Raw genomic sequence first — 23,898 nt, 5'->3', positions numbered from 1 at the left:
CTCCTTCCTACTGGACAGAAGAGTTTTTACAACCTTGTCCGACAAGCCTTTGTTTTTCAAAATGTCTTCCTCAGAAACCAAGCGCTTAGATGTAACCTGTCTGTTTCTGGGTGACACACAGATCCCTGTGTTAGAAGGTCCTTCTTGGGAGGCAACTTCCATGGAGGTTTTGCGGCCAGGTTCAGTATGGTTGCGAACCAAGGCCTCTTTGGCCAAAAGGGAGCAATCAGAATTAGGTCTGTTTTCTCTTCTCTGAATTTCCTTAAGACCAATTGAATCAAGGGAAAGGGGGGAAAGGCGTAGCACAGATGGTAATCCCAGGGATGGGCTAGAGCATCTATGCCTATCGCCTGGTCTTCTCTGTGGAGAGAAAAGAAGTTTTGAACTTTCGTGTTTTGCTGACTGGCAAAAAGGTCTACTTGAGGATGTCCCCATTCCTTGGAGATCATGTTGAAAATCTCCTGATTTAGACTCCATTCTGCTTCTATTACTTTCTTTCTGCTCAGAAGATCTGCCAGCAGGTTTTGGGATCCTTTTAGGTGGATTGCTGACAAAGAGGCCACATTTTTCTCCGCCCAAGTCAGTAACTGATTGGCCAGCTCCATCAATCCCTGGCTCCTGGTCCCGCCTTGTCTGGTCACATAGGCCACTGCTGTAGTGTTGTCCGACAAAATTTGAACATGACAACCCTTCAGCATCTGTTGAAAATCCAGGAGACCCATAAAAATGGCTTTTAGTTCTCGCCAATTCGATGACCTCCTTGCCTCCACTTTGGTCCATGACCCTTGTGCGGTCTGTCCATCCAGGTGGGCTCCCCATCCCCACGAACTTGCGTCTGTTGTCAGACGTTTGTCCGAGGGAAGGACCCATGAGAGACCTTTTGTGAGATTGGAAGGATCTCTCCACCACCAGAGGGACCGTTTTACCTTTGATGATAGAGAGAAGGTTTTCTCCAGTGACTCCTGGTGAGACCACTCCTGTAGGATGTTCCTCTGTAGGGGTCTGGAATGAAGCCTTGCCCATTGAATGGCAGGAATCGAGGCCGTAAGTTGACCTAGGACTGCCATGGCAGAACGTACACACACTGAGAGATTCGTTTGAATCTGGCTCACTGCAGAAACTACTTTTTCTACTTTTTCTTGAGGGAGAAACACCTTCTGTAGAACTGAATTGATGGTGTAACCGAGGAACCTCATCTCCTGTGAGGGGTCTAGGTTTGATTTTTCTAGATTCAATATCCATCCCAGGCTCTCGAGATGAGCCTGGGACGTCTGGAGATCTGAAACCAGCTGATCCCTTGAACCTGCAAAGAATAAGAGGTCGTCCAGATAAGGAACAACTGAGACCCCTCTCAGTTTCAGAGGCTCCAAGGCTTCCGCCATCACTTTTGTAAAGATCCTTGGTGAGGATGAGAGGCCGAACGGCAGAGCTCTGAATTGGAGGTGCCATATTGAAGTTCCCAAGTTTATTGCCAAGCGTAGAAACTTTTGTGAGGCCTGCGCTATTGGCACGTGTAGATACGCATCCCTTAGATCCAGAGAGGCCATGAAGCACTCTGGTGTTAATAACTTTGTGATGGAATAAATGGTGTCCATCCGGAAGTTATAGTTTTGTTCAGGATCTTCAAGTTCAAAATTAGGCGATATTTGCCTGAAGGCTTTTTTACTAAGAATATGTGGGAGTAAAACCCTCTTCCCTCCTGATCTTTTGGGACTTGGACAATAACTTCCTGTTGGATCAGATCCTTTAGAAGGTTCATCATTGCGGAAGCTTTTTCCTGATCCCTTGGTAGGGTTGTCACATAAAACCTGCAAGGAGGGCACTCTGAAAACTCCAGACTGTATCCTTGTGTAACTATGTTTTTCACAAAGGGGCTCTTGGTCAGAAGGCTCCACTGAGAAGAGAAAGCGGACAGTCTTCCCCCCACAGGAGTCAGATTGTCACTTGTCTTTTGATGACTGATCCTGGGGTGACTTAAAGAGGATACCTCCTCTTCCTCTACCTCTTTGAGGAAACCAGCGCTTTTTGTTTTCTTCTTTTTTGGAGGTTTGTGGAAAAGAACGAAAATTCTTTTTAACAGGTTGTTTCTTAGCCGGGAAAGCCTTCTTTTTGTCGGCTGTTCTATCCAGAATTTTTTCAAGATCCGGTCCAAACAGTAAGTCCCCTGAGAAGGGTAACCCGCAGAGTTTGACTTTAGAGGCTGTGTCCCCTGTCCAGGTTTTCAGCCATACTGCACGTCTGGCTGAGTTCCCCAGGGCAGAGGATCTAGCTGACAACTTAATTGATTCAGCTGACGCATCAGCCATGTACCTGATTGATTTTAAAATCAATGGAAAGGATTCCAAGATATCCTTCCTTGGTGTACCAGCTTCTACATGGTTCATCAGCTTTTCCACCCAACACTCCAAGTTTCTTGCCACCACTGTGGAGGCCATTGCAGGTTTTAGACTAAGAGAAGTAGAGTCCCAAGCTTTCTTTAACAGGGAGTCCGCTCTTTTGTCCATGGGATCTTTTAGTATCCCCATGTCTTCGAACGCAAGATCCGTGCGTCGAGACACCTGGGAAAAGGCAGCATCAACTTTTGGCTTTTTATTCCAGGCTTCAGAGTCTTTATCTTCAAAGGGAAATCTTTTCCTTAGACTTTTAGAAAAGAAGGGGCCCCTTTCTGGATCTTTCCACTCTTTTCTAATAGTATCTGATACTACTTTGTGAACTGGAAAAACCTTGTGTTTGGAGGCATCCAGACCCTGGTACATTTTGTCATGAAGAGATAATTGTACCTCCTCTTCTTGAATATCAAGTGTAGTATAAATTGCTTCAAGAAGATCATCTACTTCATCTAGAGAGACTTTATATCTGGAATTTCTGTACTCTCCTTCCTCTTCCTCCTCATCTGAATCCCTGAGTGAGCGAAGAGTACTTGTCCCTTCATCCCCTGAATCCACAACCTCTGACCTCGAGGTGGAAGCTTTTGGGCTGGGTGGTAAATGTTGGGGTTCAGCTTGCACTGCTGGAGTCTGAACCAACATAGATTTGACCGAGTTCAAAGAACTTGCAAGTTCTTGCACTGAAGAAAATAACACTTTATATTGCTGGGATGTCTCTTCTTCCACTAAATCCTTAATACAAGATTTACACATTGCCTTCTGCCATGAATCTCTAAGAGGGTTTTTGCAGGAAGGACATTTCCTTTGAGTTGGTGGCTTTTTAGTTTTTTGTTTCTCCTAAAAACACAAAAAAGGGTATTTTACCATTGGAGAAACAATAGGTTTTTTACAAACAAGGAAAAAACCGCCACCACTTTAAAAGGAAGATGTGATAGAAAAGATCCACAGCTAACCAAACACCACCCAGTGCAACTGTCAGGGACCGAGAGAAGTTACCTCTGACCCTGCAGTACAGGCTCCCTTAAGGAGGACAAATAACAAAAAACCACCTAAGCCCAATAGTAAGGATAGAGGCACCGCTGTACCCCCCTACCTGGACCTGAGCAGCGTCTGAGGCACCTGTCTCCGCCATGGCTGTAGGTTCTTCCATCGCCGAGAGAAACACAGCCGGGACTGAATGATTTTTAAATCTTTCCCGGGTCCGCGCGTCATCAAAGACGGCCGGAACCGGAAGACGCCTCTCTTAGGCCTGTCCCCTGACCTCTGCGTTACTAGGCGACGTGGACCACGCGTCGCCACGCCTCTACAGGAAACTACGCCGCTGTGCATGACGTCACCCGCCCGCCAGGACCCGGGACCGTCATGCGGCGTTTCAAAAATAAACACCGCCAATGCGGTAGTGTGCCGCCCGGCCACCTGAGCCAAAAACCGCGGACCCCTGGGCACTCAGCGCCGCTTCCTGTAGAGCCTTCACTCCACTGAGCAGGGAGAGGCTGGAGACTCCGGAGGACTCCCCCCACCCTTAGGGGAGCCTGGGATGGCCACTGCACACCAAACAGATAAGGTAAGGCTTACCCCTCCAACCTTGGAAAGAGCGCAGCACCCCTGGTCCACAAGCATGCGCTTCCACCATGGCGGAGGAAACACAATAACTGAGGCCATGGTGGAAGAGGAGGGCTTTTAAAGATTAGCATGTGTTTCCTAATGAAGAGGCGGAGCTGCGCTCTCTCCAAGGTTGTCCTGAAAGGCGACTGGAGAAAAATCTTCAGTCAACCATCAGTTACTTGAGGGATCTATGGTGGATTATAAAAAAAGAGCAGAAATCACACCTAGTTCCCAGCCAAGTGGTAAATTATCTGGGTTGCATACTAGATGTCAGGCTGGGTTCACTATTGCGAATTGGATGCAAATTTCTCCACATCCAATTCGCATGTCAGAAGCCTGTGACTGGCTCTCGATGGAGCCGGTTAACACAGCTCCGGGAGCTGCAGAGCGAATTGCAGTGCGTCTTCTGGTCTGTTTCAGGTCCGATTTCAGCCAAAAAAAAATCTGATCTGAAACAGTGAACAGGGACGTGCCGGACCCCTGCTGTGAGCCGCTCCACATGGAGATGTGAACCCAGCCTCAGGGAGACAGAAATCTATCTTACTTGGGATAAAGAACAGAGAATGATAGAGATATCAATATGTTGCTCTAACTCGATCACAATCAGGAAAAGTATGAGAGTTCTGGGTCTTATGACATCTTCTATACTGGCCGTCACTGGGGCACAACTACAAGCAAGGCCTTTACAAAAACTGCCTGCCTTTCCGTATTTGGAGATGAAATCTTTTTTCCTCTAGACGTAAAGAGAGTGAGAGTGTGTGTGTGTGCGCGCGTGCGTGCGTGTGTGTGTGTGTGTGTGTGTGTGTGTGTGTGTGTGTGTGTAATATATATATATATATATATATATTACACACACACACACACACACACACATATACATACATACATACATACACACACACACACACACACACACACAAACACACACACACACACACACACACACACACACGTTGATCATATACCCCCTTATTCCCCTCTTCTCAAAGTCCAGTGGAACGGAGACCCATGGTCTTTGGACATGATGATCAAAGTTCCACAAATTGTCAAGGAATCTCTGCAATGGTGGGTCAAACCACTCTGCTACAGGCAGGGGTGCCAGTGGATTCAGACTAACATAATTAGTATCACCACAGATGCCAGCACCTCGGGTTGGGGGAGCACACCTGGCAGAGCACCTAGCGCAAGGTGAATGAAGCCACCATTGGACACAAGCCTCATCGAACATGAGGGAACTGAAAGCGGTGGAACAAGCTCTGAGGTCCTATCACACAAACTCAAAACAAAACCATTCAAATACAGTCAGACAGCAGTACCGTATATCAACAGACAAGGAAGAACCAGATCCCTCCTCAGCTTATGAATATGGCAGAAGCAAATGTACAGTCTATCTCAGCAGTAAACCTGGAAGGGGTAGAGAACACACGTGCAGACTACCTGAGCAGAACCACAGTGAAGAATACGGAATGGGAGTTAGAGCAGTCAATCTTCAATTGGAATACAAAGACCTGGAGGACACCTGCAGTGAACTGGTTTGCTTCAAGGTACAACACCAAGGCCCCAAAATAATTTTCATTAACCCAGAGAGATGGGAGCCTGGGGGTTAAAGCGGGGGTTTACCCCCCCCCCAAAAAAAATGTAACATTACATTCAGCCGAGTTGTCAGAATGACATTGGGCTGTTTTTTTTTTATTTCATTGCCGTACATACCGTATTTTCACCGCTCCTTCCGGGTATGTAATCTGCGGGACTGGGCGTTCCTAATTGATTGACATCCTTCCGACCGGCGCATACAGCGCGTCATGAGTTACCGAAAGAATCCCGACTGCGAGTCGGCTATACGGCGCCTGCGCACCGACGTTCGGCTTCTTTCGGCAACTCGTGACGCGCTGGTCGGAAGGATGTCAATCAATTAGGAACGCCGATTACATACCCGGAAGCGGCGGTGAAAACCGACGTTAGACCTACCGGTAACGGTATTTCTATGAACCTTCCAGGACGGCACCCGAGAGATGATGGCTCCTCCTGCAGGAAACACAATCATATGACAGTTTAAAAGGCCCCGCCCTTCCCCTTGCTCCTCAGTATGCAATAGAGTAATCCTGAACTGGTTCACAAGGGACGTAGTCCTTATCGGTACTTACCTTTTTTCCCTTTCCACATAGGGTGGTAAGTAGGCCTGCCGTCCTGGAAGGTTCATAGAAATACCGTTACCGGTAGGTCCAACGTCGGTTTTCTCTTACCACCTTCCAGGACGGCACCCGAGAGGATAATTGAGTAATAAACACAGGCCTACCTTCAGGGTGGGACCACAGCTTGTAGAACCTTTCGACCAAAGGCTAAGTCTTGCTGTGACAACATTTCCACACGATAGTGCTTCAGGAATGTATGACGGCTGGACCAGGTTGCCGCACTGCGGATTTGTTCCCAGGAGCCCCCTGCTTTCTCAGCCCAGGAAGTTGCTATGGCTCTGGTAGAGTGAGCCTTGATCTTTATGGGAGCTGTTGCTCCAGTGCATACATAGGCTTTGGATATTGCTTCTCTAATCCATCTCGAGACTGAGGCTTTTGATGCCTGCAGTCCCTTCCTGGGCCCAGCGTGTAGAACTAGTAGGTGATTAGATCTCCTAAAACTCTTAGTTCTCTCTAGATAAATGAGAAGACACCTTCTTACGTCTAACAAATGAAATTTCTTTTCTTTTTCGTTCTTTGGTTCAGAACAAAAGGACGGCAATATTATGTCTTGCGTCCTATGAAATAGGGATGCCACCTTAGGTAGGTACAGGGGGTCTGCTCTAAGGGTGATCCTATCTGGCTGCACCCTCAGGAAGGGTTCTTTCATGGATAGCGCCTGCAAATCCCCTACCTTTCTGGCCGAAGTAATGGCTAACAAAAAGGTCAACTTTAAGGTTAGAAACTTAAGGGAAACCTCTTCCAGAGGTTCGAATGGGTGTATAGATAACGCCTCTAACACCCTAGTTAAGTCCCAAGGCGGACAACTATATTTTTGGACTGGAGAAACTCTTTCTCTAGCTAACAAAAAAAACGTTTTATAAGGTCCTCTTTCGCCAATCTTTTATCAAGATAGACTGAAAGAGCCGTTATTTGGACCCGAAGGGTACTAACTTTTAATCCTAAATCTACCCCATCCTGGAGGAAGTCCAGGATAACCGGGATAGAAGTTGAAGATACCTGTCTTTCCTTACGCCAGGAACAGAAGGTCTTCCATACTTTTTGGTAAATCTTTTGAGTTACTGGTTTCCTGCTCATGAGGAGAGTATCTATGACCTTCTCTGAGCAGCCTTTGCGTTCTAGAATCTGGCGCTCACTGACCAGGCCGTTAGCTGAAAAAATTCTGGTTTTGGGTGGAGTACTGGGCCCTGCCTGAGGAGATCTGCCCTGTACGGGAGCTTCAGAGGTTCCGCCATCGCCATGGCTCTTAGGTTTGCGAACCAAGTTCTTTTTGGCCACCATGGTGCTATCAAAAGAATCTGGCCGGGAGACCTGCTGAGTTTCTGAAGAACTCGCGGGATGAGCGCCACCGGCGGGAAGGCATAAGCCAGTCCGAAGCGCCAGGTCTGGGATAGCGCATCCAGACCTTCCGACTGTAGTTCCCAGGAAATCGAGAAATACCTTTCTACCTTCCTGTTTTGTCTGTTGGCAAACAAGTCTATTTCCGGTTTTCCGAAATACTGGACCAGGTGTTGAAAAACCTCTGGGTTCAGTTCCCATTCCTTCTCCCTCAACCTGTGACGGCTGAGGAAGTCTGCTTCTGTATTGCTCGTCCCCTTTATGTATATGGCCGAGATAGAGAGTACTCTTTCTTCTGCCCATATCAGGATTTCCTTGGAAAGTTCTAGTAGGGGACTGGACCTGGTCCCTCCCTGGTGACCTAGGTACGCTACTACTGTAGAGTTGTCTGAGCTTACTTGGACTTCTCTGCCTCTGATGTCTTCCTGGAAGGCTATTAGGGCTTCCCCCACTGCTCTGAGTTCCCTGTAGTTGGATGACCTGCGAGCTAGTGAGCTGTCCCATTGCCCCTGAGCTTTTTTCCCTTCCAGGTGGGCGCCCCACCCCCAGGAACTGGCATCCGTGGTAACCTTCACTGGGTTCCACTGAGCCCATGGTCGCCCTTCCCTCAGGTTTTGGGGAGATGTCCACCATCCCAGGGAGGTCAGAACCTGGGGGGTGAGTAGTATTTCCTGATCTAAGGACTCTTTCTTTTTGTCCCATGAGGACAGGAAGAAGAAGTGTAATGTCCTGGCATGAAGCTGAGCCCAAACTACCGCTGGGATGCTCGCTGACATCAGGCCTAGGACTCTCAGAACATTTCTTCTGGAGAGTCTGGGGTTTTTGATAAGGTTCCCAACTGCTGAGGCTAGCTTTAAAACTTTTTCTTCTGGTAAGAAAAGTCTCTGCTGCCTGGTGTCCACTATGTATCCCAGGAAGGTCTTGACCTGTTCTGGTTTGAGGGAGGATTTTTCTTTGTTGACTATCCACCCTAGGCTCTCCAGGAGTGCTATTGCTTTGTTGGCATCCAGCGTGACTTGGGCGGCTGATTTTCCTGAAATCAGCAAGTCGTCTAAATAGGGTATAAGGGATATGCCCTGAAGGTGCAGGTATGCCACCGCTTCTGCTAGGATTTTTGTAAAAATCCTTGGGCTGGAGGTTAGCCCGAATGGTAGTGCTCTGAACTGCCAGTGGAAGGTTTCTCCTTCCAGTACGACTGCAAACCTCAGATATACCTGGTGATCCACGTGGATTGGCACGTGAAGATAGGCATCTTTGAGATCTAGGGTCACCATGAAGGCTTCCTTCATGAGGTTCTTTCTTACCGAATAAATACTTTCCATGGTAAACTTTTTGTATTCCAGAAACTTGTTCAGGTTTCTCAAGTTTACTATTAGATGGTATTTTCCGGAGGGTTTTCGCACTACGAAAATATGGGAATAAAATCCCTGGTACTGCTGAGCTTTTGGTACTGGTACTACCACTAGTTGTTTGGCTAACTCCTGTATGCCCTCCAAGAGGGCAGACCTTTTCAGGGTATCCCTGGGAAGGTGAGTAAGGGTGATCATGGTGGGGGGTGTAGCCAGAAATTCTAGGCGATAGCCTTTTTGAATTATTTGGCGGATGTAATGACTGTTCGAAATTCTCTCCCATAGGAGGGAGGAATTGAGACAGTCGACCCCCCACTCTGACCTCGGCGTCACTTGGATGGTTTGTCGCTGGGTTTTGGAGGAGGGAAAAAGGAGGTTGTTCTTCCTGTTCCCTTTGCCAAAGTTCCAACGCCTGAAAGGTTCCTTTTTGGCTTTCTGTCTACCCTGCCCCTGGGGGCCTCGAAAAGTTTTCTTGAAACCTTCTTTTTTGGGTTTAACTGGGAATTTTTTACCTTTCTCTGATGACCTAGCAAGGACATCATCCAGGTCTTTACCAAACAACAGGGAACCTTGGAAGGGGATGCCACAGAGTTTTCCCTTGGATGTAGCATCTCCCTCCCAAGCCTTGATCCAAACTGCCCTCCTAGCAGAGTTAATGAGGGCTGCTGTCTTGGCTGCTGCCCTTGCAGATTCTGTAGCTGCATCTGCCAGGTAAGCAATCGCCTTCCTTACCACTGTAAGTGACTCGACTACCTCCTCAGCCTCCGAATTCTGGGCGAGGTGGTCGGTGAGTGTCTCTACCCAAACATCTGTATTCCTAGCCACACATGCTGCCCTCCCCGGTCTCTAGGTTTCCACTAACAAAACAAACGTGTCGCTGTGTTGGAGAAACACAATCAATACTGAGGAGCAAGGGGAAGGGCGGGGCCTTTTAAACTGTCATATGATTGTGTTTCCTGCAGGAGGAGCCATCATCTCTCGGGTGCCGTCCTGGAAGGTGGTAAGAGAAAATACGGTATGTACGGCAATGCAAAAAAAAAAAAAACGCCTAATGTCATTCTGACAACTCGGCTGAATGTAATGTTAAAAAAAAGTTTTTTGGGTGAACCCCTGCTTTAACACCTTTGCCCAAAAATGGTCAGACCCTCTATGCTAAACCTTCCACCCAACAATCCTAATTCCCAGAGTGATTCAGAAGATCAAAAGAGAAAAAGTGATGGTCATTCTGAACACCCCGCACTGGCCACAAAGAGCCTGGTTCAGTCATCTCAAGAACATGAGCGTACAACTGCACCTACGTTTACCAGACAATCCAGACCTACTAACACAGGGGCCGGTCTTAAATCCAAACAATGAATCTTTCCACTTGGTTACTGAAAGGATAATGCTACAAGGTAGTGGATACCATCTTGGCCAGCAGAAAAAAGGTAACTCAATCTATATATGAAAAAGTAGGCAAACAATTTGTAGCCTGGAGCATGGAAAAAAAAAGGAGGAAGAGAGCTTAAAATAATACCCAACACAGTCCTGGACTTTCTTCAGGATGGAGCCGACAAAAAACTCTCAGACAAAACTTAAAAAAGTTCAGGTGGCGGCCCCATCATCCTTTTTCAATACAAAACTGGTGGAGGAGGACCCAGTTATTAAATGATTGCTGTATTTGGTAGGTATAACTTCCAGAAGGTGAGCAATAATTCAAGCAACGGCCCGCCTCCGTTACACTAATCCAATGACCTGTAAGGGGCTGTTAAAACCTCTCCTTTGGAAAATATAGGGAACTGAAATTTGTCGCCATTTCACAGGAACACGCAAATTTACGGTTTGGTATCTATTTACTTGGTGCAACCTCATCTTTTAATTTGTAATTTATTACATGTGTGCCCTAAAAACGAAATACTGTATTTTTTACTGAAATTCTGCATTCCTTGACACTTGCAGTAACATCACGTGACATAAAAAAATGTAAACTTCCACCATTTTATTCTCTAGGGTGTTTGCTTTCAGAAAATATATGTTTTGTGAGTTTACGCAATCGTCAGGCCTAAAATGTTTTTTTAAACATGTATGCAGAGAAAGGGTTAAATTGGCACTTCAGTTACCGTCAATTCAGAAAGATCGCACAATCCTCTCCAACTGTGGGTTTCAATACAAAGTTAATGACATCCTAAAAGGATCGCAAACACAGTGCGGTTTGCCTGCATGTGATTGCATGGTACAAAATTACCAAGTAATGTGGTTTCGACGTGGCTCAAAAAAAATAAAAATAAAAAGTGCCTGCACTTCTTTGGTGCAATGCAGGGAGATTTGAGCCCATTCAAAATAAATGGGCTCAATTCGCACAGCACTGAATTGCACAGGACTGTGGTGCGGTTCCTGTGCGATTCACATGCGGGTTATAGTATGAACCGGAGCTTAGACACCAGGAATCATGTTATACCCCTGCTGTCAAGTTCTTCATTACACACAATTAAAGTCTGTTTTTAATTCAATAAGCACAATGTTTATGTTAGTTACACCCTAAACATAACCTATATACATTATGTGTTGACAAAGCATGTCTTGAACCTCGACATCCTTAAATATTACCTCTCCTTTAAGATACCAGAAAAGCCTTTGTGTGAGCTCACAAATTTAGTGATGCCAACGTCAAGTTCAGTCAATCCATGTTTCATCATATCAGCAAAGCTTTCAGGATCGCCATCTTCAGACTCCTCCACCAGCAGCTCATTTTCACCCTCGCTTTCCTCATCCTCATTTTTTTGCGTTAGCACTTTGGTAGCATGCTCTTTTTCTATGGCTTTTTCAGATTGTACTACAGCCTCCTGAAGTTCATTTACAGATTGTTCAATAAAGGAGCTTTCTGACAGTCTTGGTTTCTTTGATTCATCTGCAATGAGGTCCTCAGTTGAAAGAGGACGCTTCAAGGAAATTGCAGCCATTTCAACAGAATCCATTGTTTTGAAGGCACTATAGAATGCTTTTGAAAAACCTAACTGGATAGAGAAAAAAAAATGTTACTTCTACAATTAATGGCCTATTTGTTTGTAGTTGTTAGCTTTGAGTTACACTTTAACACAGCAATCATTGTTTTTCAGAGTCCCCCCGAAACATAGATTATTACCTGGTGATCCAGCCACTAAGTCTGTTGCTTTCAAATTCCTAACACACCAAGCTGTCAGTTAAAAGGGTCGATGTACACGGATACAAAAATGGTGGTCAAAGTGTTAAAGCCTCATTTAAAAAAATAATAACACTAAAATAAAAACAAACATGGTATACTTACCTGCTTTGTGCAATGGTTTTCCACAGAGCAGCCCCAATCCTCCTCTTCTGGAGATCCTTCATTGTGTCTGTGTCCATTGACACAGACAGTGGGACTCGGCCCCACCCCACTGCCATCAATCTGTCCAATGAGTAGGGAGACAGCGGTGGGAGCCACTGTTCTCGTGCACATCACTGGATCGGATTAGGCTCAGGTAAGGAAAAAAGGGGGAGGGGAGCTGTAGCACAAAAGGTTTTTCACCTTAATGTATAGAATGCAAGTGAAAAACCTTAAAGGGATTCTAAAGTATTATATATATATATATATATATATATATATATACATACATACATACATACAAGAACAAACATGTTATACTTAACTCCTGTGTGCAAGTGGTTTTGCACCGAGCAGCCTGGATTCTCTTCGCTGTGCCTTCCCCCTCACTCCTAAACCCAAGCCAAGTCAGAGCTCTGTGTATACATTCTCCCCTGGCTGGCTGACTGATTTGGATTGACAGCCGCGGAAGCCAATAGCGCCGCTACTGTGTTTCAGCCAAGTGTCCCGGACGGCTTGGACATCACTGAAGAGAGATAGGGCTCAGGTAAGTAATTAGGGGGTGCTGCTACACTCAAAAGGTTTTTTTTATCTTAATGTATAAAATGCATTAAGATAAAAAAAAACTGCCTTTACAACGCCTTTAAAGTGGTTGTATAATCAATTTTTTTACTTTTACCTACAGGCAAGTCTATAATAAGGCTTACCTGTAGGGAAAAAGAATATCTCCTAAACCTGTAGAGTTTAGGAGATATTCCCCTTGCAATGCGCCGCTGACTTCAGCGGCGCATGCACATCAGGGATTCTCGGCTGAAATCCTGACAGATGCCGGTCCTTGCCGGAAAGAAGTCTCCCGCACGCATTGCGGCTCCAGCCACTCACAGCGCCGGAGCTGCGATACCTGAAAGACGCGCCAAGGCAAAATGTCACCTCCCTGCGGAGATACCGACGGCTCGTTCTAAGGCAAGTATTTCATAATGAACTAGTATGCAGTGCATACTAGAACATTATGCCTTTTGCCTTACAGGTGTAAAAAAAAAAAAAAAAGTGTCAGCGGGTATAGAACCGCTTTAGGCCCCATTCACACCTCCTCCGATGCCGGACGCTCGTGCCGCTGGAGGGGAGAATTCCCATTGCTGTCTATGAGATGGTTCACATCTCATAGACGCCGTACGCCTGCCGCCTGAAAAAAAGTCCCGGACCCTTTTTTTCAGGCGGCATTGGCGTTCGGCCATACAAAGCAATGGGAAGGCTTTGTTAAAAAAAAAAAAAAAAGGTACACACTCGCGGCAAAATACGCCGCGTATCTTGTCGCGGAGTTGTGAATGCAGCCTTAAGGTGGTTGTAAAGGCTAGAGGTGCATGGAATGGAAATGTTGGTACCGAAAATGCAGGATGTACTGAAGTTTACAGTTTAAAAAACTGTCTGGACTGAGGAATGGGGGTCTATACTTAATGGAGAGGGGGTCTGGACTGAAAAAGGGGGGGGGGGTCTGGACTGAAAAAGGGGGGGGGGGTCTATACTTAGTGGAAAAGGGGTCTGGACTGAGGAAAGGGGGGTCTATACTTGGTGGAGAGGGGGTCTGGACTGAAAAAGGGGGGGGGGGTCTGGACTGAAAAAGGGGGGGGGGGGTCTATACTTAGGGGTCTGGACTGAGGAAAGGGGGGTCTATACTTGGTGGAGAGGGGGTCTGGACTGAAAAAGTGGGTGTCTATACTTAGTGGAGAAGGGGTCTGGACTGAAAAAGTGGGTGTCTATACTTAGTGGAGAAGGGGTCTGGACTGAGGAAAGGGGGGTCTATACTTGGTGGAGAGGGGGTCTGGACTGAAAAAGTGGGTGTCTATACTTAGTGGAGAAGGGGTCTGGACTGAAAAAGTGGGTGTCTATACTTAGTGGAGAAGGGGTCTGGACTGAGGAAAGGGGGGTCTATACTTGGTGGAGAGGGGGTCTGGACTGAAAAAGGGGGGGGGGTCTGGACTGAAAAAGGGGGGGGGGGTCTATACTTAGTGGAGAAGGGGTCTGGACTGAGGAAAGGGGGGTCTATACTTGGTGGAGAGGGGGTCTGGACTGAAAAAGTGGGTGTCTATACTTAGTGGATTAGGGGTCTGGACTGAGGAAAGGGGGGTCTATACTTGGTGGAGAGGGGGTCTGGACTGAAAAAGTGGGGGTCTATACTTAGTGGAGAAGGGGTCTGGACTGAGGAAAGGGGGGTCTATACTTAGTGGAGAGGGGGTCTGGACTGAAAAAATGGGGGTCTATACTTAGTGGAGAAGGGGTCTGGACTGAGGAAAGGGGGGTCTATACTTAGTGGAGAGGGGGTCTGGACTGAAAAAAGGGGGGTCTATACTTAGTGGAGAGGGGGTCTGGACTGAGGAAAGGGGGGTCTATACTTGGTGGAGAGGGGGTCTGGACTGAGGAGGGGGGGGGGGGTCTATACTTAGTGGAGAAGGGGTCTGGGCTGAGAAGGGGGGGTCTATACTTAGTGGAGAAGGGGTCTGGACTGAGGAAAGGGGGGTCTATACTTGGTGGAGAGGGGGTCTGGACTGAGGAGGGGGGTCTATACTTAGTGGAGAAGGGGTCTGGGCTGAGAAGGGGGGGTCTATACTTAGTGGAGAAGGGGTCTGGACTGAGGAAGGGGGGGTCTATACTTAGTGGAGAGGGGGTCTGGACTGAGGAAGGGGGGGTCTATAATTAGTGGAGAGGGGGTCTGGACTGAGGAAGGGGGGGGGGGGTCTATAATTAGTGGAGAGGGGGTCTGGACTGAGGAAGGGGGGTCTATACTTGGTGGAGAAGGGGTCTGGGCTGAGGAAGGGGGGTCTGTACTGAGGGGGGGGGGGGGTTGACACCATGTTTTCCTGCACCGGGTGACACCAACCCTAGTGACACCACTGTCCTGTATGAAAGGGGCCTACACTTTAAGTCACTTATGGAACCACTAGTCCTTGGAGCACCACCCTCTCCACTGACAATGCTGCCGTAAGACTGATTACCTTGCTCCTCCATAGTGACAGTGGAGGAGTGAATGTAGCCATCCTAACACTGGAGGTGTATTACTGGTGAATATAAAGGAAAAGCCTGAAAATCCAGCCATGATATCCAATATATGGAAAGCTGCAATGTATTTCTGGGTACAGCCCCACAAAGGAGTATTGGGGGTGCAGAGTCCAGACCACTCTGGTAGAAATGTACATCACAACACTGAGCAAGCCAAGAAAACAACATTCAGGAAGCGGAATTCTGTGCCTCCAGGCCTGTCCTTTCTGCTCCATGACTGACCTGTCTCCACTGGCGGCTCAGTGACCCCGGGGTGAGGAAAAGGCGGCCCAGGTACCCGGTAAGAACGTGACACCTCAAACCAACCGCCCCAGCCAGCGTCCGTCTCCGTTCAACACGTGGGAGATCTGTCTGCTCAGTCTCCGCCACCACCTGACTTCCAGTCCTCCCAAACACCAGCGAGCCACAACAACGAGGGAAGAGCGCCACCTATCAGCATCTATCACGCTGCGAGAAGAGGAGGCCTCCGTTGCCTAGGAGAGGAGTCAGAGGAGGGAGCGGGTGACGCAGTGTATAGAAGGCAGCGCGTTGTGCGGCGCGAGCTCACACAACCCAATGGAAGCTGAAGGCTGCGCGTGCGTGGACAGCGTCCCGGCCGGCACCGGCAGCAGTGCGCGGAGCTCAGGAGACATGAGCTCTGGGAAAGGTAAGAAGCGGCGGTACCCTGTCCCTCCATCCTTCTCCCTACCCCCCCCTCTCTCCTCCTCATCACCATCCCCCCCCCCTCCTCCTCCTCTGTCCGGATACACACCCGCCGCCATTGTTACCGTTTACATCTGTCTCCCTCCTTAACGTGTCCGTGTTCCCTCTCCAGTGCTGGCGATGCAGGCCCGGAAGAGGAGGCCGAAGGGAAAGAAGGAGAAGGCACGGAAGAAGTGAGTAGCTGTCACTTAGGGGGGGGTGGGGGGTGCTGTCATCATCTGTCAGTCATGGGAGCATCAGAGGAACAATTGTTCAACTTTATCCCCTGGGCTCCCCTCTGCCTAATGAATGGGGAGATTGTTTACATTCCTCCAGGAGCAGCATTGTTCTCATCCTCTACTCCTTGTGTATAGGAGAGGACACTGCCTGGGCTGGAAGGACAACTGCTCCATAGTGTCCATCATTCTTTGTGTTCATCTCAATGGAGGAGTGTAGGGGTGACCGTACATTACCTCTACAATTGGATTCCAATGTACCAAGCCTATGCCGATGAAGCCCAACTCCGGGCAATTCCTCTGCCCCCATACAAGTGGGGTTGTGTGGGTCAGCTGTGTGTTTTATGTGTTTTTTTATTTTTTTTTATAGGGGGGAGCACCAGGGATGGACTGGACTACAGGGAGCCCCGCAGCGCTCGCCTCCTCTGCCTCCCCGCAGCGCTCGCCTCCTCTGCCTCCCCGCAGCGCTCGCCTCCTCTGCCTCCCCGCAGCGCTCGCCTCCTCTGCCTCCCCGCAGCGCTCGCCTCCTCTGCCTCCCCGCAGCGCTCGCCTCCTCTGCCTCCGCTCGCCTCCTCTGCCTCCGCTCGCCTCCTCTGCCTCCCCGCAGCGCTCGCCTCCTCTGCCTCCCCGCAGCGCTCGCCTCCTCTGCCTCCCCGCAGCGCTCGCCTCCTCTGCCTCCCCGCAGCGCTCGCCTCCTCTGCCTCCGCTCGCCTCCTCTGCCTCCCCGCAGCGCTCGCCTCCTCTGCCTCCCCGCAGCGCTCGCCTCCTCTGCCTCCCCGCAGCGCTCGCCTCCTCTGCCTCCCCGCAGCGCTCGCCTCCTCTGCCTCCGCTCGCCTCCTCTGCCTCCGCTCGCCTCCTCTGCCTCCGCTCGCCTCCTCTGCCTCCGCTCGCCTCCTCTGCCTCCGCTCGCCTTCTCTGCCTCCGCTCGCCTCCTCTGCCTCCCCGCAGCGCTCGCCTCCTCTGCCTCCGCTCGCCTCCTCTGCCTCCTCTGCCTCCCCGCAGCGTTCGCCTCCTCTCCCTCCCCGCAGCGTTCGCCTCCTCTCCCTCCCCGCAGCGTTCGCCTCCTCTCCCTCCCCGCAGCGTTCGCCTCCTCTCCCTCCCCGCAGCGTTCGCCTCCTCTCCCTCCCCGCAGCGTTCGCCTCCTCTCCCTCCCCGCAGCGTTCGCCTCCTCTCCCTCCCCGCAGCGTTCCCCTCCGCTCCTTCCCCGCAGCGCTCGCCTCCTCTCCCTCCCCGCAGCGCTCGCCTCCTCTCTGGCCGCCCACATTAGAGAAACCTGTCAGTGGGCCGGACTGGATGAAGTCCAGGGCCAAATTTTTGTCCCAGTCCAGCCCTGGGGAGCACATACTAACCTGATCCTTCACAAAACTGCGATTTCCCCCCCCCCCCCCTCTCACACTCCAGCGATGGACTGTCCCTGTCCATAAAGCGTACTGGCATCAGGAACAGTCCATTTTCTAGAGCGCAGGGGTGCCAGACCAGTCTTGTGCAGGTAGGATTGACCAGTCAGGTAAAATGGGGTACACACTATAGGAAAATCAAGCAAATGATCGTCCGGGTTTCCTCTGTTTCACAGCAAGCCAGAAGCCAGGATGGAAATAACGGATGAAAGTTCTCGTACAACAAAGGCTTTTCCTTGTTTATTTGTTTCTGATCATATGCAGTCTTTTGTGTGTCATACGAAAATCTCACACGTTAAAAGAAAGTCATTTGTTCTGTTCCAAAAAATTGGAGTTTGTCCCTTCGGAAATTTGTTTGGGAAAGTCTAAATCAGAATTGAACGATCGTGCTTTGTACGGATTTTCTTTTTCCCAGTTGCCTTATAGTGTGTACCCTACTGGAAGCGGAGTTCCACCCGAATTTTTTTTTTTTTTTAAATGCCAGCAGCTACAAACTCTGCGGCTACCGACTTTTAATAAAACAGGCACTTACCTGTCTAGCGCGCCCGCGATGTTGGCAGCCGAAGCTGAGCAATCGCTTGTCTTTTGGCTGCCCCCGCTGCCATCCTCAGTGAGGGAATCGGGAAGTGAAGCGGTGCAGCGTCACTGCCTGGTTCCCTACTGCGTGAGCGATGCGGCTGGTCCCTGCTGTCTCCTGGGACCAGTGTGTTTCCGGGAAGACAGCGGGGGGAAGGGGCGTGACTCCCACGCAAGTCTATTCTCGGAAGTGGGTGAAAATACCTGTATTATACAGGTATCTGCACCCCCCTGCCCCCTGAAAGTTGCCAAATGTGATGCCAGAATGGGGGAGGGTTCCGAAAAGCGGAAGTTCACTTTTTGTGTGGATTGGGCTCACACCAATACGAATTGGATGCAGTTTCCTTGCATCCAATTCGCAATAGCAGGAGATTGTGACTGGCTCTCTATGGAGACGGTTCACACATCTTTGCTGCGACCCCAGTTTTTTTTCACTTCCGGAGGCAGCGATGTCCCTCGGAAGTTAGCCCCCCCTCCTTTTGCTGCTGTGCCAATTAGACAGCACTTTGCGCATGTGCAGTAGGAACCAGGTGTGAAGCCTGAAATGCTTCACTAATGGTTTCCCTTACCAGGAATTGCGGCGGCAGCACCCAACAGCCGACATTGCGGGAACCCTAGACAGGTGTCCTTATTTTACAAGTCAGCAGCTACAGTATTTGTTTCATGGGAGGGCGGAACACCTCTTTAAGTATATCTCTGCTGTTCTCTCCCCTAGAAAAAAAACAAGCAGTTGACCCGTGCAGTGAGAGCACAGTCACACAGCAGAGGGGGAGGGGGGGAGATCACTGCCCGGAGTTGTGCTTTAAATCAATATCTTTTCATTCAGACATGCCTTCATGTTACATTGTTGGTTAATTTCCTGGCAAATATTCAGTTGGGTTGTATGGTGTATGGTCAGCTCTAGGTCTCTTGTACAGGGACATAATCGTTTATTGATGTTTGTACTCAAGAAGATCGTTGACAGAAAGATCATAAGAAAAATGTTTCATAGAGACACATAAATGTTTGTATATACATGCCTAAAATCCTTCGTCCTCTTCTAGTTGCCATTGTTGCAATATATGCGCATAAAACATGTGTATGTGTGAAAATTAGTGCTCTTAAAGCAGCACTAAGCCCATTTGTTTAAAGTGGTTTTAAACCTCAGACATGAAATATGAACAAAGCATATCCTCTTATAGTGTGTACTTGTCTCAATCTAGAGCACTAATTGTCATTTCTGTCTGCTGCTTCCTTTCTCTATCAGCATGAGTCACTTTTGACAATTTTTTTGGACACCAAGAGAAAAATGGTGACAGGGGAGGGACCTCCAGCTTATTGACAGCCTTAGGCTAGGTTCACATCACGATTTTTACATCCGATAATCAGACCGTTAAATCGGATGGAATCGTATATGACAAAATCGTATGTAATCGGCACAGTCATTCGATTTATTACGATTTAGATTGACCACAATATAAGAAAAATCGGACACGATTTTAATACGATTTCAAATCAGGACCAAAAATCGTGGTCAAACACGATTTTTGATGCGATTTTAAATCGTATCAAATCTGATGCGGATCAAATGGGATGCACTTGGGGACCTACATTAATGAATGGAAGTGAATGGATACGTTTTGCCATACAGATTTGTACGATTTCAAACCCAAAATCGTGAGAACAAGTAGGATGATAAAATCGTGGTGTGAATGCACCCTTAGCTCTGTTCCTGTGAACTGAGCTCTGCAGAGTGTAACTTCAGTTCTCTGTCCCCTTTTTTCTGAACTCTCAGATATGCTTTTAAATTCAGCACTTTGAACAAATGTAGAGAGGACAGCAGATAAATGGGTACAACTTATGCAGGGAAATGCAGTCATCTCTGTCCTACAGCAGCTCCTCCTCTGACCCGCTGTTGACTCACTGACAGTCCCATTCACTTTAATGGGATGGCTGGTAATACGGCAGTGAGACAAGGTGAGGGACAAGGTGGCAGTAGGTGGATGCCCGCTAACAGGCGCTGTCATGATGGATCTGAAATGACGGGTGCTCTTTAAATGTAATAAATTATTCTTGTTGGTAGTTAGAAACTTTAATATCCGCAAAAAAAATGAAGGTTTCCAATTTAGAATAATAAGCTGTCAGGTTAGTAAAACAGCGATATCACAACTGATTCAATCATGCAGTTTGTAGTGTACATAGATTTGCAGAACAATGGGATACAAACCCACAATTTGTATTGCTTTCTCTTCGCTAAAGGAATATTCCTGAACTTTGTTTTATCTCATGGTTACTGTGAAATGGTGTTACTGTGTGAATGCTTCATTTCAGAGCTTGGATTCATTGAATAAGTTTACCAAAAATGTAAATATTGCAGAATATACAGCCTCATGCTACATAACTAAGCTCCATTTCACCCTGAATGAACTAAATTATTAATGTATCTTAAATATGAAACTATCTTTTAGATGGATTTTTACTCCAAAAGCATTTTAATAAAATACATTTGATGATAATCCCAAAAATCTGATTTAAATCAAAAAATTTAGTCGTGTTTTTTTATTTATTTATTTTTTTTATCTACCCTAGACACGAGTCATAATTGAATGTCCTGATGCTTGGCTGCAGAGATCAGGAAATGTCTCCCTGTCTGTCATTAGCGTGGCGCAGTGCCGACTTCCTGGTGGGCTCTGCACATGGACTGTGCGAACACGCCGGAGCTCATCGTTTCCAGTCACACAGGCCCCTTGCACTACATACTTGTTGGTAGATCTAAGCCCGCATTCACGCTAGTGAACACATGTCACGTGTTCAACGCCAGTCATTGTTAAAGCGGAGCTCCACCCAAAAGGGGAAGTTCTGCTTTAAGCACCCCCCCCCCCCCAAATATTTCTCATTTGGCATGTCATTTTTTGTGGGGGTGCGCGAGACAGGTACCTGCTCCCACTTCTACTCAAGCTGCCCAGGTGGCTCAAGCGGAAGTCTCCCCCCCCCCCCCTGCAATCTTCTGGGACACGTCGCAGGTCTCAGAAGATTGCCCGACCAAAGGGGAGGTACTGCGCAACTCGTGCATGGGCAGTGCGCACCCTACTGTAAAGCCAAAAGCTGTCACAGCCAGGGGGCCTGCACTTGTAATGCCATCGCCGTGGAGAGGCAGAGAATCAAGGCTTTGGGCGATTGCATTGCTGGACCGTGTAGCTGCACTTTTTGTAGCTGCTGAGTTTTAATAAACTCAAAAAGGAGTGGCACTCCGCTTTAATGGCACCTCAAAAGCTTCAAGGAAGAGGTGTTCAAAAAGGTGCGTGAGCTTTTTTTCAGTATGTAGAGTAGCCCGTTGAAATGAATGTGCTGTCCTGCCATGAAAAGTGCACAATGTTTGTTGTCGTGTTACTGTAGTGTGGAGTGGGGCTAAAGGAGAGATCTGATTGTAGTGTGTGTGTGTGTGTGGTGAGCTTTAGACGCTAGTAAGACGTACAGCTGTACCAGAATTTAATTTAGGCCACCTATGGAGTGTGATGACCTATTGGGATATGGTAAACAATAGAAATGCTAATCATGTCCTAAATAGCTTACAAGGGTGTGATAGAAAAGTGTATTCATTATAATGATGACATTACAGAACAGTTATGGGATTGTAAGCAAATCATTTGGAAGCAGAACGATCAAGGCTGAGTTTTTATGCTGTTGCTGGGCTTCTGATGTCTTTGCATCTATGTGGAGGAATGGGCTACCTCCAGGCATATCCATCAACAATTCATTGTTTTATTATTATTTTATTATATCTATACAGTGTGTGTGTGTGTGTGTGTGTGTGTGTGTGTGTGTGTGTATGTGTATATATATATATATATATATATATATATATATATATATATATATATATATACACACATACACATACACATATACACACACACACACCAAGATAGGAGCTCTGTTGGGCTAGCCATATCGCCTAGATTTTAATTTAAGTTTCCTCCATCTTTGCATTTTTATTCTGACAACTATGCCCGCAGCTCTCAGAATACCCAAACACTGCATCTGATTAGATGCAGTCACTGTTTGGCTGACAAATTTCGACCTGGCCCCTTCCATAATAGGCAATTGAAAAACTGACTTTTGTCAAGCCTGGTGCTGTCGGGAGACTCAAAACTCGCGTTTTGATTGGTTCAGCCAGGATTTACTGAAATTCAAGCCAACTATGGCAGACTTTAGACTGAAGTTGGGGATCACTCTAAACAGATTACACGGATTTCACATACTAACAAGGCAGTTTGTATTCCACATAGTCACCCACCAGCCACTATATTGGGTACACCTTGCTAGCACCGGGTTGAGGCCTTTTTGCCTTCAGAACTGCCTTAATTCTTCATTGCATAGATTCAACAAGGTGTTGGAAACATTCCTCAGATTTTGGTCCATATAAAATCACGCAGTTGCTGCATCCATCATACGAATCTCTCGTTTCACCACATGCCGAATGTGCTCTTTTGGATTGAGGTCTGGTGACTGTAGGGGCCATTGGAGTACACCCCATTACACCACCAGCCTAGGAAGGCTGGATCCATGCTTTTAGGTTATGCGCCAAATTCTGCCCCTACCATCTGAATGTCGCAGCTGAAATCGGGGCTCATCAGATCAGGCAACGTTTTTCCAATCTTCTATTGTGCAATTTTGGTGAGCCTGTAGTGAGTAGTAGTTTCCTGTTCTTAGCTGACAGGAGTGGCACCCGGTTTTGTCTTCTGCTGATGTAGCCCATCTGCTTCAAGGTTCGATGTATTCTGCATACCTTGGTTGTAACGAGTAGTTATTTGAGGTACTGTTGCCTTTCTATCATCTTGAACGAGTCTGCCCATTCTCCTCTGACATCAACAAGGCATTTTCCTCCACACAACTGTTGCTCACTGGATATTTTCTCTTTTTTGGACCATTCTCTTTAAACCATAGAGATGGTTGTGTGTGAAAATCCCAGTAGATCAGCAGTTTCTGAAATGATCAGACCACAAGCATGACACCCAGAGGCATGATGGGACTTGTAGTTTTGCAACAGCTGGAGGTCCGCTAATTGCATATCCCGGCTCTACAGGTTTTGCTTTGGGACCCATTCACACTTCTTAACCACTTCCAGACCTGCGCACGACGATGTACGTCCTATTTTTAAAGATGGATATCTCGGTAACGGCAGCAGCTGCTGTCACAACCGAGGTATCCATCTTTAGTGTGCGCGGTCTGGAATCCGATAATGGCGGTCTCCGCGGCGGATTCACCGCGAGATCGCCGTTATCGGTGGCGGGAGAGGGGCCTCCCGCCGCTCTCCCGCGCCCTCTGCCGCTTACCGGAGCTGTCGGTAGCGGCGGAGGCGATCGGATGCTGTCGGCTGGTGAGCGGGGACGAGACTGAAGGAAAAATCTCCTTCGCCCGTCCCCATAGCTCGGCTGGGCGGAAGTGACGTCAAAACGTCAGTCCCGCCCAGCCTCTTAAAGAGACAAATTTTTTTTTTGGTCATTTGAAAAAATGACATTTTTTATTTATTTTTTGCATTTAAGCCCAAATATGAGATCTGAGGTCTTTTTGACCACAGATCTCATATTTAAGAGGACCTGTCATGCTTTTTTCTATTACAAGGGATGTTTACATTCCTTGTAATAGGAATAAAAGTGATCAAATTTTTATTTTATTTTTTTCAGTGTAAAAAATAAATAAAAATAAATAAGACAACAAAAAAAAATTTTTTTAAAGCGCCCCGTCCCGACGAGCTCGCGCGCAGAAGCGAACGCATACGCGA

At 47.7% G+C, this 23,898-nt stretch overlaps 2 protein-coding genes across 10 annotated transcripts in view; one reads left to right on the top strand and one right to left on the bottom strand.

Annotated features, from left to right (window-relative positions):
* The window catches only part of PUS7 (pseudouridine synthase 7), a 92,500-nt gene extending 76,412 nt beyond the window's left edge, over positions 1-16,088 (bottom strand). The window contains exons 1-2 of one of the 4 annotated variants that reach the window (XM_040343516.1): positions 16,012-16,088; positions 11,458-11,864 (exon numbers count right to left, since the gene is read on the bottom strand). In XM_040343516.1, coding sequence (XP_040199450.1) covers positions 11,458-11,825 — 368 coding nt within the window. In that variant the 5' untranslated portion in view covers positions 11,826-11,864; positions 16,012-16,088. Of the gene's footprint in view, positions 1-11,457; positions 11,865-15,466; positions 15,663-15,995 lie in introns of those variants that run through there. The other 3 variants (XM_040343517.1, XM_040343519.1, XM_040343518.1) reach the window with 3 other exon arrangements.
* The window catches only part of SRPK2 (SRSF protein kinase 2), a 239,223-nt gene continuing 231,019 nt past the window's right edge, over positions 15,695-23,898 (top strand). For 4 of the 6 annotated variants that reach the window (XM_040343512.1, XM_040343508.1, XM_040343510.1 and 1 more), the window contains exons 1-2: positions 15,695-15,890; positions 16,059-16,119. In XM_040343512.1, coding sequence (XP_040199446.1) covers positions 15,800-15,890; positions 16,059-16,119 — 152 coding nt within the window. In that variant the 5' untranslated portion in view covers positions 15,695-15,799. The remainder of the gene's footprint in view (positions 15,891-16,058; positions 16,120-23,898) is intronic. The other 2 variants (XM_040343511.1, XM_040343509.1) reach the window with 2 other exon arrangements.

This window comes from Rana temporaria, chromosome 3, assembly GCF_905171775.1.
Source record: "Rana temporaria chromosome 3, aRanTem1.1, whole genome shotgun sequence".
NCBI lineage: Eukaryota > Metazoa > Chordata > Amphibia > Anura > Ranidae > Rana > Rana temporaria.
Note: the sequence above shows the minus strand (reverse complement) of the source record. Positions and strands in the feature narration are given on the sequence as shown.